Source organism: Rhineura floridana, chromosome 1, assembly GCF_030035675.1.
Source record: "Rhineura floridana isolate rRhiFlo1 chromosome 1, rRhiFlo1.hap2, whole genome shotgun sequence".
Taxonomy (NCBI): domain Eukaryota; kingdom Metazoa; phylum Chordata; class Lepidosauria; order Squamata; family Rhineuridae; genus Rhineura; species Rhineura floridana.
The window spans coordinates 267,305,956-267,319,700 of NC_084480.1; the positions used below are offsets into that span (position 1 = coordinate 267,305,956).

At 36.4% G+C, this 13,745-nt stretch overlaps 1 protein-coding gene across 4 annotated transcripts in view; it reads right to left on the reverse strand.

Moving 5' to 3' along the window:
• Window positions 1–13,745, reverse strand: part of ARFGEF1 (ADP ribosylation factor guanine nucleotide exchange factor 1) — a 148,397-nt gene that overhangs the window by 46,346 nt on the left and 88,306 nt on the right. For all 4 annotated transcript variants that reach the window (XM_061600560.1, XM_061600570.1, XM_061600552.1 and 1 more), the window contains exons 19-20: window positions 4,684–4,835; window positions 4,043–4,171 (exon numbers count right to left, since the gene is read on the reverse strand). In XM_061600560.1, coding sequence (XP_061456544.1) covers window positions 4,043–4,171; window positions 4,684–4,835 — 281 coding nt within the window. The remainder of the gene's footprint in view (window positions 1–4,042; window positions 4,172–4,683; window positions 4,836–13,745) is intronic.

Here is a 13,745-nt window from a genome sequence, read left to right on the forward strand (position 1 = left end):
AGTTAACTGTCACTGAGGAAGGGAGTTAGAAATTGTCAGTTGAGGAGATGGGAAAAAGGAAGTTAACGAGTGAAGTGTAAGGAAAAGTCTGGAAAGAAAATTGAGGGGAAACCAGAGGCCTGAATACCTAGTCAGGCCCTCCCTTAGCATGTGCGGGGCCTGAGGCAAAAGCATAGTTGGGGGGGGCACATTCTTTCTCTCTATATATATCCTTTCCTCCAGGCAGTGGCGGAGGCTTTGTATTTCGGCTGCTAGGAGCTTGCACCTGCAGCTCACTTTGTTGCAGCCTTTGTTGGCGGCGGCGGCAACTTTGTATTTTTCGGCTGCGGCTCCCTTTTTTGCAGCCTTTGTTGTAGACTCACTTAGCGTTTCTTGCTGTGAGATTTTCTCCTTCCCAGCTTGCTACTGTGGCTGTCAGAAGACCGCCGCTGCACCTCTTCCTCCCAGCTCTTTTCTATGCTCCCCTCAGCTCGCTACTGCGGCCGTGAGGAGGACGCGGCTGCTGCTTTTATATGCGGTTCACCAAGTGCGCCCCCCCCAAAGTGCGGGGCCCAGGGCAACTGACCCGCTTCCCGGTGCCTGGGGCAGCTCTGTACCTAGTACATTATTAATACCTGTCTGGTGAAGATCAACAGAAGGGAGCTGAAGGCTGAGTAGTCTAAGAGGCTGCCCTGTGTAAAAGTCTTACCAGTAGAAGGTTACAGATGTGGGTTTTTACAGTTGGCTAAACTTGTCCAAGCAGCCAGAAGTACAGCCACAGGAGCTCTGAGGGTCAGAGGCAGATTGTCCCCAGTAGATGGACTGGGTTGTGAGTGTATTTGGTTGGGGTGGAAGTTTAGGGAATTCAGTGAGGTAAAAGCCACTTAGAGGTTGGTATCAGCAACACTGTCTCTTGAGTCTTTAGAAACTTACCAAGCACCTTTAGAGTCCCAATGTAACTATCAGTATTCAAGTGCACAGTATTCCCTTTAATAATCCAACGATCTTAGTTAAAACTTCATCCTGTCTCTAGCATTGGTATCCATCTCACACCTAAGCCTGTTAGGAGGTTTTCAAGCATTCTGAGTGAGTTTGAAAAATTAAAGAAGCACAAATACGGTAGGGCCTGCTTCTCAGCACCCCACTTCTCGGTGTTCTGCTAATACGGCGCCAGCGGGGTGATCAGCTGGAGGGGGGGCTGGAGATCCACGCACTCCAGCTGATTGCGCCGGAGGAGGGGAAGATCAGCTGTAGTGTGCTACAGCTGATCTTCTGGCATGATCAGACTCCCACTTGAGCTGATCACGCCCGAGAAGGGGAAGATCTGATCTTCTCCTCCTCTGGGGCGATCAGCGGGTTAGGTTCCAGACCCCCGCGCTATAGCTGATTCGCTTTTCGGTGGTGGTCTGGAACCTAACTTGCCATATGAGTGGGGCCCTACTGTACCTAAACTTGTGTTTATCCAAAAGTGAAGCTGAGAGAAGTTGTTTTCCGGATACATGGTTAAAGTATTATACCTGCACTGGGCCTCTGTTGGGGATTCCACAAAATTCTGGGAGTACACATAACACTTTGCAGAATAACAAAGACAACAGGAACTTTTCTTAAGAGTGACTTAAAATCTAAATTTTAACAAAGGGAGGTCAGCCAGGGGAGGAAGAGAGGTACCTAGCTAACCTCTCTACCTCCACTCCCTACAATTTTAATGAGTGACAATGAGATATCCAAGTACATATATCATCCCATTATGGTACAAAGACTGGACTTCTAAAATTTCCTTAAGAACTATCCAGTTTAATTATTCTCTACTGACAGTCACCTTTCTTACTGAATGAGTACAACACCTTGGGAAGGTAGGCAAATGTATTTGCTCTGTTGGGGGTCACTGTATATTTGCTACATGGAAATGTGCAGCTTGACTTAAATGTGTTTCAAGCAGTAGGGTGCCTCTATGATGTGGACTCAAGTGCTTCAGATCTCTGCCATTTCCCAAGTCACATTGTGGAAGCAAGAAATTTGTAGAGATTATTTTTATAGGTTGGTATTTTTATCCTTGTAGCTTTGTACTCTTGTATTTCTGTCTGCAAAGAATACATGGCGTGTGCAAACAAATATTGTTTTAAAACAGCTATAAACCAAAGACCAAATGCAAAAATTCAGAGGACAAATCACAATTACTAGTTGTGACAAGTCCTAAGGAACTTGTATACAGAATTTTCTGAGCTGTTGATTCTGTAATGCGTATGTGTCTCCTTTATATCAAAAACACTGACATCAAGCAGGGACAATTTGAACCAAGGTTCCCAAAGAATTAGGCCCAAATCCTGTTTTAAAATAAAAGGACTGAACCCTGGAATAATAATTTTAAAAATTGGCACCAAATTTGTACAAAGCATAATCATAGCCCCCTTCAAACTTCTCTAATTTGTGAAGGGCAGTCTACTAAGATGGCATGACTTTCAGGAAGGGTTGTTTGTGCCAAGGCACCACTATTTACGTCAACGGAATCTATTACATTACCAAGAGGAGGTATCAATTGTCACTAACCTGTGCCTTTTACTCCATGGGTACAATTGCTGCCAAACACTTATCATCATTACTAGAGAGACCTTTTTGAAAAAATCAATTCATTCAAAAGTACAATAATTAAACTAGGCACTGGGCAATTTGACTGTTCTGCATGGGATTGCATTCCCTCTGAAGGAGTAGATATGTAGTCTGGGGGTACTCCTGGATGTCACTGGAGGCCCAGGTGGCTGCAGTGGATATCAGTGCCTTTTATCAGCTTAGGTTGGTATGCCATCTATGGGTGTTCCTGGACAGGAATTGCCTTACCACAGTGATCCATGCATTGGTAACCGTAAGACTTTATTACTATAATGCATGCTATGAGGGGTTGCACTTAAGATTGATTTGGAAGCAGAATGCAATGGCTAGGTTACTGAGTGGGTTTCCTGGATGTGGACATATAATACCATTATTAAAAGAATGGCAATGGCTGCCAACTTGCTGCCAGGCCAAGTTTAACGTTCTGGTACTGACATACAAAGCCCTAAATAACTTGGGACGAGATTATCTGAGAGAACACCTTCTCTGGTACAGACCTGCCCAATCATGAAGAAGATAATTTATTGAGGCCCTTCTGCTTGTGCCACTACTGCAGATGCTCATCTTCCAGTGACTAGGAAGAGGGCCTTTTTTTGTTGTGGTGTCTACTGTTTGGAATAGCCCCCCCCTCCTGGAAATAAGATATGCATTGAGAGCTGTGCAGTTTCACCACGTTGAAAATGAGAGCTGGCTACTGATGTGAGCTATTTGTCATAACTTTTAAAGTTAAAGCTTGTATTGACTTGATGCTCCTAGATTACTTTTATTATTGAATGTTTAGAAGGATTTTATCGTGAAGATTTCATAACAGGTGATGTATCAATATTTGTAATGATTTAATTTAAGCTAAAAAGGTTATAAACTCAATGCCAAAATCAGCAATCCTAATACTTGCTTACTCTTGTATAATCCCACTGAAAAAAACAAAACGAACAAGCAAACGAAAGCTAAAGAATTGCTTTGAGACCTACACTCAGCAGTTTTCAGGACGCAACAGCATAATGCAACTAATGCTAAAGCTTAATCAGTACTGATTGATCTCTAAAGCTAGCAGCTTTGGCATTCCTTATAGCCAATCTAATAAAAGATATAGTAATACATTTTCCAGTACCAAAGTAATAAAAAAACCAGAGCTGATCTTGTGATTAAATTTTAGTAAACCACTACTTTTCATCTGTTCCCTGCATGAGGAATTCACTTATTTTAGTAAACAATTAACTACAAAAAGCAATATACTGGCAAATTGCCTAAAGACAGCTTTATTTCCAGTTTGTAGTTCATGAATACATTGATCTCATTTAAAACTGAATCTACAGTTATTTCCAATTTTTAAAGTAACTTTTAGCAAGAATGCTATGTTGTTGAAAAATTCATGCTATGTACTTGATTATGCAATACTGCCATGTAATATTTACAAGAGTTCTTATTCTTATTGAATCTTAGAATTCAGTATTACCTGGATGGTGAAAATGCATGCTATCCTGATTGCACATCGTATACCTTCCAGGCAAAGAGAGGCAACTTCTGTGTCATCGCAGTCTTGTAAACCTACACTGAATGCAGCTAAGAATGGTGTCCATGCCAACTAGAATTTAAAAAATCATACAAATGGTAGAACACATTTTCATTCATATTTAATAGGGGTAAATATGAACAACACTATTAAGTTATAATATTGACAAACATGAGTCATCAATTTATTTAGTAGTTAAATGCATATCTCAACTTTCATCTAAGAAGCTCAACAAAGTATACATAGTTCTCCCCACCATCCCCAATTTTATCCTTACAACAACTGAGAGGCAGGTTAAACAGAGATAGCAACTGGCCCAAGATCCTCCAGTGAGTTCTTTCATTTAGTCCTAAAAACCCTCACCTATACTATCCAACCTAATTACACAGTTCCCATATTTAGGTTATTACACAGGTAGGTAGCTAGTATTTGAAGCTAGTAAAAGTGAAAGCTGTAATGTACTGGCAAGGCTAGAAAATGAAGAGATACACTTTCAAAAAGATTTTAAAATGTAAACTATTTACCTACCTAGGTGAAACATGTAGCAATAATACAGAAAAGAGAAAATATGCAATCAGACTTACCTTGAACATGGGTCTTACATGCTCCAAGTGTGTTGCACTTGTGAAAGGAGCCTGAACATGGCTCACTGCTTCCATCAGAGCTTTAGCTGTTTTAGCCATCTGTTCCATTTCTAAATTATAAAGAAGTCGTCTCTGCTTTTCACTAGCTACACCTGTAGACAAGTTTTTATATTATTTTTAAATCATTTATTCTATCCAAATGTATACAAAATTTAAACAAAGACAAAACAGATCTAGAAAAATAAGCATACCTGTAGCACCAGCAATATATATATATATATAACTTGTCACAACCACCTTGATTATACAGCCACAAGAGTGGCTGTATACTATTAGCCAGCATGGATTTCTTGCATTCCGCAATGTTAAATTGAAAATACCCCCATGCCATTCTAATGCTTCCCATAAGCTCATTTCAAAACAAAACCTTACAAAATGTATAGTCCTGAACTCAGAAACACTTGCTTAACAACTCTCTAAATTTTCATGGTGATACACACAACAGTCAGAGAGAATTGATAGTTCAAAGTATAAAAAGAAAGAAAAGAAACCAGACCCCTTTTGGACTTTTTTCTTGGAGTTCTCATAATCTGTTGAAATTCATTAAAAATCAGCCATGTTCACAGAGTACCTCCAGGGAGGGTTAACTTTTATGACTGAAATGCCTCTTACCCTGCACTAATATTGTTGTTGCTGCTGTATTGTTTATATATTGTATTAATGTATTTTATCACATTGTGTTTTAACTGTTTACATGTACGTCACCTAGAGTGGCCATCAGCCAGATAGGCGACACATAAATTAAATTTTATTATTATTTATTATTATTATTAATCCTATTACTGACCTTGCCCCATACTCTGACCTTCATCTTCTGCAGTTTAAAAGTTAAAAAAATGCCTAGCCAATTTTTAATTAATTCAAGAAATTTAGCATTGGAGTGAATGATAAGCCGGGGCATAACTATCAGTGTTCTAAAAGCCAGACTCACAGCTGCTTGGCTCACCTAATCAGGGAGCCACACCCACACCAGACCTTTATTTCACTTGAGACAGTCATAGCTTCCCACAAAGAATCCTGGGAAGTGTAGTTTGTCAAGAGTGCTGACAGGAGACCCCTATTGCCCTGATAGAGCTCCAGTGGCCAGAGCGGTTGAACAGTCGGGCACTCTGATTGAAGGTCTGTGAAGGCAACAGGGCATCTCCTAGCAATTCTCAGCACCTTTCACTATCTACACCATGACCGTCTAAAGTGAAATAAAGGTTTGGTGTGGATGTGGCCAGTGACAGCTTTAGTTTAAATTTGGGTGGGAGACTACATGTGCCTGCTGTAGAATAAAAAGGTGGGGGAAACGCTGTAGAAACAGTAGTAACACAGGAAAGAAGCAAAGTAAGAAAAACACCAACGAACATACAAAAATGTAATTCTCCATTTTTGGAGATGGCATGTGTTACCACCACTCACCATATACTGAGAGGCACATGTTCCCAAATTCTCCCAAACTACACAGCAAGTGGATTGGACTGTGAAAGACCAACCCAAACTGTGTTTGCATTTTGACAAATTTGTAGGGCAGTACAATATCTCAGAGAGGAGATCAGGTCTCCTAATCTCCTGGTGCATTCACTATAGCTGTCCAATTTCCTTGCTTTTTAAAGTTTGATAGAAATATCTGTGGGCTATAGGTACATTCTTAAACTGCAAGGTTTTCTTGCCTATTAGTAAATTTCTCTGCTTTTTAATCGGGGAGGTAAGAAATGGGATCCTGTGCAAGTTTGCTGAGAATGGATTGATCATTTGCATGCTTATTGAGTTCAATCATGCTTAGGATAGGTGAAACTGACCACAGGGGATGGGGAGAGGAGGAGGAGGAGGAAGGGCAGGGGTAGGGGAGGGAGGGAAGGAAGGGAGGGGAAGGGCAGGTTTTATCATTACCATGTTTATTGAGTTCAGTGGGATTTCCTCCCATGCAATCATGCTTAGGATAGGTAAAACTGACCATGGAGGGGGAGGAGGAGAAGAGGGAGGAAGGAAGGGAGGACTGGAGTGGGCAGGGGAGGAGGGAGCAGCTGTGAGTCTGGCTTTTAGAACACTGACAGTTGGCTCTTATTGAGCATGCCCCGGCTTATCATTCACTCCAATGCTATATTTCTTAAATTAATTAAAATTCGGCTAGGCATTTTTTTTAACTTTTAAACTGCAGAAGATGAAGGTCAGTGTATGGGGCAAGGTCAGTAATAGGATTACAGGTACTCTGTGAACATGGCTGATTTTTAATGAATTTCAACAGATTATGAGAACTCTCAGAGAAAAAAGTCCAAAAGTGGTCTGGTTTCTTTCTTTTTATACTTTCTTAGTATATTCTTATAATCCATCATAAAAAATTTTTCACATCCATGGACGTATGTGCTCTTTTCTGCCAATATTCAATAAATAGTTTCCATCCTATTAAAAATTGTTTTGTGTTTGTTTTCCTTCCCTCATTCTAACGTGAAAGTACAATCATATACTTTACCCTCCCAATCCTCAATAGTAGGAATTGTTGTCCTTCACTGTTTTGCATACAAAGGCTAGCCATTACCACCATGTATCTATACATAATCATTTATTGGAAACTTATGGGCAAATCTCTTGCATAACAGAAGCAATAATGGACACATTTTCAAACCAATGTGTGAAATGTGTGGCCAGGTATTCTCCTGGTTTTTGGATGTCTACCATATATGAAAATAATTTCAGATTCTTTTTGATATTTCCATCATTTCTTGCTACTCATACCTTATGCAATTTCACTGGTGTTACATGTCACAGTGTCATCATTTTAACAGTTTTCTTGAGAGAAAATTACACTAGAGAAAAAAGTATTTGCTTTTTTCCACAAGAACTCCCAGACATCAAATGTTATTGCACTTCCTAAATCTTGTGCCTATTTTATAATATATTGTTTAATTTGTTTTTTCTCACAAGAAAAAGACATAGCGTAATGTATTTTTAAATAAGATTTTTTTCCATAAAAACATTTGATTAATTTTTCTAAGGCAGTTCATTCCCACAGTTAAAATCCATTTCTATGTAGCTTCTTATGGAAGCTAAGTAGATATTCAAACCAAAGTATGTAGGCCTAGGGCAATACCCAACATTAAATCATACTCAGACTTAAATCAATGGACTGAAATCAATGGACTTACATTCTACTATGATTAACACTGGATAACACCAATAATCTGTTTCCATAATATTCTTTGTCTCATTATCAAATGATTATATTTATACATATTAGATTTTTCCATATTTCAAAATCTCCAAAGCAAATGAATTCTTGGACATATATTACCGCAAATACGGACAGCTAGTCAGGGCTATTAATTCCTAGGAATCACATTTTCATGGTATTTATGCAGAGGGACAAGGCCATCAACAGATACAGTTGGCTAATATAAATAGTCCTCCAGAGTTGGTGAACACATGGCATGGGGAGATTACGTCGCTCTCTTAGGGATTATCAGTTTTATCTCCAGACTTCAATCCGGCAAAGCACCGGGTGGTGATAATATTTCACCTGAATTGTTTAAGGCTAATATAGAGAGGTGGGCTCTAGTCTTACTAGCTCTGTGTACTTATATTGATCACTAGGCATCTATTCCAGTGGATCTTAGGCTTCCTATTATTATCCCAATTTATAAGACAGGGAAAAGATCTGATCCTGCCAGCTACTGACCAATTAGCTTGTTAAGTATTATTAGCAAATTATATGCCAGCCACTTTCATTAGAAATTACTGGATTGGTTGGAGCAAGAAAATATCTTGAATGACCAACAGACTGGTTTAGGTTGGGGTGATCCATTGTTGATCAGGGCCTTGTTCGTCAACATCTTGTTGAAATATATGCATTAAAAATGGGAGGAGGGGATTTATGCAGCTTTCATTGATTTTAAATCAGCTTTTGACCTTATTTCAAGGGATAGATTATGGGAAAAAGTTGAGACCACCAATATTGATAAGCGCTACTAACACTTATCTGCAGCACATGAAAACAATCGTCTGCAGGTAAGATGTGGTCACGCTGGTCATTTGTCTGGACCTATTCCACCTTTGAATGGAGTTAAATGGGTGTATTCTTGTTCCCACTCAGTTTAATGTTTATAGTAATTCATTGGTAAAAAGCTTAGTGGACGTTAGTGCTCACCCTCCTAGTGTCCTTTGTTTACTGCTCTGTATGCTGATGATACAGTGCTCTTGTCCATCATGAGCATTGGTTTAAGATGCATTCTAAGAGCTTTGGACTCTTATTGCAAAAATGAACTATTAGTTATACTAAGTCCAAGGGCTTAGTTTTTACTAGCAAAAGATACAGATGGCAGATTAATGAGCATTCCATTTAACGGGTTGGAATGTATGGCTACTTGGGGGTAATTTTCCACTCATTGGGCTCCTGGAGAACACAAACAGAAAATGCTACAGGGAATGTTGAGAGGTGTGCAAAGACACTAATTTTTGCACATCAAAGGGGATGGTATATTCCTTCAACTATGCAGGTATTTACAGCTAAGGTTACAGCCCAGATGTTGTATGGCTCTTATAAGTTTATGGCTATTATGTCTCTTTTGAAGTTATATAAACTAAATTTCTGAGAGCTGTATTTGGAGCTCTGAGCTGTGTGCCCAACATAATCTTGCACCTAGAAATGGGGCTAATTTCTTTTTTTTTATATATATAATTTTTATTCAAATTTTTCCAAAAACAAACAAAACAAAGTCAAAAAAACATAACAATACAACAACAAAAAATGAAAATAAAATAGTTGACTTCCGATTTGTCACAGATCAGCTATAAGTATATAATATACATCAAACCTGTCCCTTAATATATACATACAGAATCCCTTTTCTCCATAAGCTGTCTTAATTAATCGTCAAATCCCAGTATCATCATTTTATTTTGATCTTTCAACAAAAAGTCTAAGAGAGGCTTCCATTCCTTAAGAAATGTATCTGTCGATTTTTCTCTAAGTAAACATGTCAATTTATCCATTTCTACTAAGTCCATTAATTTCAATAGCCATTCTTCCGTTGTTGGTGTTGATTCCATTTTCCACTTTTGTGCATATAATAATCTTGCTGCCGTAATCATATATAATATTATTCTTCCATATTTCTTTTCTATTTGTTTATCCATAAAACCCAATAAAAAAAATTCTGGTTTTGACTGAATATTTATCTTTAGAATTTTTTGCATCTTCCTACCTATCTGTGCCCAAAATGATTTTGCCTTTTTACATAACCACCACATATGATAAAATGATCCTTCTTGTTGTTTACATTTCCAACAAACATTAGAAACATTACTATACATTTTTGACAACTTTTCTGGAGTCATGTACCAACGGTACATCATTTTATAAAAAAATTCTTTAAGATTATAGCATAGTGTAAATTTCAAACCTTTTTTCCACATATTTTCCCATTGATCCATTTGTATATTATAACCAAAAATTTTTGCCCACTTTACCATACACTCTTTTACTTGTTCTTCCTCCATATCCATTTTCAATAAGAGTTTATACATTTTCGCAATTATATTTTCATCATTTGTACACAGTCCTATTTCAAAATCAGATTTACTTATTTCAAACCCATACATTTTCTTGTCCATTTTATATCTTTCTAACAATTGTAAATAGGCAAACCATTGAAAACTATATCCTTCCTTTGTCAGTTGTTCTCTCTCTTTCATTGTATATTCTCCATGTACATTTTCTAATAGTTCTTGATAAGTTAACCATTTCTCTTTTCCAGCCATTTCTCTTCTATAAAACGCTTCTTGACTTGAGACACATAATGGTATTTTCGAATAAAACCTTGGTTTATATCTATTCCATATTTTCAACAGAGGACGTCTTATAAAATGATTGTTAAAGTCTACATTTACTTTTACTTTGTCATACCATAGATATCCATGCCATCCCCACTTCAAATTATGGCCCTCCAAATCCAATAGTCTTTTATTCCTCAATAAGATCCATTCCTTTATCCAGACTAGACAGCAGGCAGCAAAATAAAGTCTCAGATTTGGTAATCCCAGTCCTCCTCTTTCTTTGGCATCTTGTAGTAATTTAAATTTGACTCTTGGTTTTTTTCCTTGCCATACAAATTTAGAGATATCTTTTTGCCATTGTTTAAAAGGTAAATCAGAGGATATTACAGGTATTGTTTGAAACAAAAACATCATTCTTGGTAATACATTCATTTTTATCACAGATATTCTACCCATTAATGACAGTTGTAGTTTATCCCATCTTAGCAAGTCTTTCTTAATCTCTGTCCATAATTTTTCATAATTATTATGAAACAACTTTGAGTTTTTATTTGTCATAATGATACCTAAATATTTCAACTTTTTCTCTATTGTAAAATCTGTCTTGTCCATTAACTCTTTCTGTTCCCTTAAAGTTAAATTTTTCACCAACATCTTTGTTTTTTGATTGTTGATCTTAAATCCTGCTAACGGTCCAAATTCTTTTAATTTGTCCATCAATACATTAATTCCTTCCAAAGGATTTTCTAGTACAATTATCAAATCATCAGCAAATGCTCTCAATTTATATTCTTCTTTTTTTATCTTTAATCCCGAAATTCTTTTATCTTGCCTTATATCTCTAAGCAGCACTTCTAAAACCAGAATAAATAAAAGAGGAGATAAAGGACATCCCTGTCTTGTACCCTTTTGTATTTCACATGAATCCGTTAAATCTCCGTTAACAATTATCTGAGCCTTCTGAGATGTATAAATCGATCTAATCCATTTTATAAAATTGTCTCCAAAATCCATTTGCTCCAAAACCTGAAACATAAATTTCCAATTCAAATTATCAAATGCTTTTTCAGCATCTAAAAAAATCAAAGCTGCTTGTTTATCATTTCGTTGTTCTAAATATTCCAACACATTCAAGACATTCCTGACGTTGTCATGTAATTGTCTTTTAGGTAAAAACCCTGATTGATCTTCCTGAATAAATTGTTGCAATATTATTTTCAATCTTTCTGCCAAGATCATTGTAAAAATTTTATAGTCATTATTCAATAGAGATATTGGTCGATAATTTTTTGTTTTAGTTAAATCTTGCTCCTCTTTAGGTATTAATGTTATATTAGCATTTTTCCAACTATCCGGTATCTTTCCCTCTTGCAGAATAAGATTCACTGTAGACTGTAAAGGTAGTAAGAGTTCTTCCTCCAAACATTTATAATACATTGCAGATAACCCATCTGGTCCTGGTGCCTTTCCTAATTTAATTTTATTTATAGCTTCAGATATCTCTCTTAACGTAATAGGGCCATTAATAGCTTGTCTCTGAAAGTCTGTAATTTTAGGCAAATTCTGTTTAGATATATACTCTTCTATTTTTTCAGATGGAATTTCCTGACATTTGTACAATGTTGAATAATATTGATGAAAAATCTTTTTAATTTTTACATTATCTGTCAACGTCTCATCTCCTTCTTGTATTTTTAAAATGATATTTTTTTGACGTTCTTTTCTTAATTTATATGCTAACCATTTCCCAGGTTTATTTGCAAATTCAAAAGTCCTTTGTTTAGCAAAATTTAGTTTTCTTTCAATTTCTCTAACTGTCAGCATTAATACTTGCTTCTGTAACATTTTGATTTGATTTACAATAGAAACTTTAGTTGGATTCTTTTTCAATTCTTCCTCTTTTTGTTTTATTTCTTCCAAAATTAATTGCATTTTCTGTTGTTCCTTTTTTTTAATTCAGAGTTACATTTAATAAGATATCCCCTCATAAATGCCTTACTTGTATCCCAAACGATATTTTCACTTGTTCCTTTATGTAAATTATGTTCAAAAAACTCTTTTAATTTCTTCTTACATTCTTGTACTACTTTGTCATTCTGTAATAAAGATTCATTTAGTCTCCATCTAAATCCAAGATTTTTCTTTTTTAAAGTTAATATCACAGGGTTATGATCCGAAAAAGTTTTTGGTAATATATCCATTTTAAAAGTGTCCTTCGCTAAAATTTTAGACATCCAGATCATATCAATCCTCGAGAATGTTTTGTGTCTTTCTGAAAAATAAGTAAATTCCTTTGCATTATCATTTATATATCTCCAGGTATCCACCAATTCTAAATGTTCTATCAGCTCAAAGCAAATCTTCGGTAATTTACCCTGTGTCTCTTTGATATTTTTTTCAGAAAGCCTATCAATTTTGGTGAGATTACCCCATTCCAATCACCCATAACGCACCAATGGTCATATGAAAACTCTGACAATTTTTCCATAAGTCCTGTGTAAAACCTTGTTTTATCTTCATTGGGGGCATAGATACCCACTATCAAAATGTTTGTACCCTGTAGAGTAATTTCAACCCCCACAAATCTACCACTATCATCCAGTAATACCAATTTAGGAAGCAATTGTGGGTTAATGTAGAGAACAACTCCATTTTTTTTTTTGGTCCAGCCGAAATAAATTCTTCACCCAAATTTTTACAAATCAAATATTTGGAATCTTTCTTCTTAATATGAGTTTCTTGTAAACAAATTATATCCAATTTTAATTTTTTCAAATAGTGAAACACTTTCTTTCTCTTCTGTGCCGTATTAGCTCCATTTATATTCCAAGTTAGATATTTGTAATCCATCTTTAAGCGTGTATTTTAAAATGTGCCTGATGCTCCTTTTAGTCCATCATCTTCCTTTCCTTCCTCTGCATATCTTTGTTGACTTTGTTCCCCAGGAATTATATCCATATCTTTGAGTTTATCTTCATCCATATCTTTTGAAGCTTTTCTCAAGAAGTTCCTTGCTTTTTGAACGGTATTCAATCTATATTTCTGTTGTCTGAATGTAAAGATCACTCCTTCTGGAACATCCCATCTAAATTGAATTTTGCGTTGCTTAAGTTTCTCTGTAAGGAAAGCATATTCTTTTCTCTTACGTAAAAGTCTAATAGGAATTTCTTTCATCACCAGTATTTCCTTACCATCAATTTTAAAGGTATTTTTAAAGTGTTGCTGTAATACCATATCTCTGGTCGTCT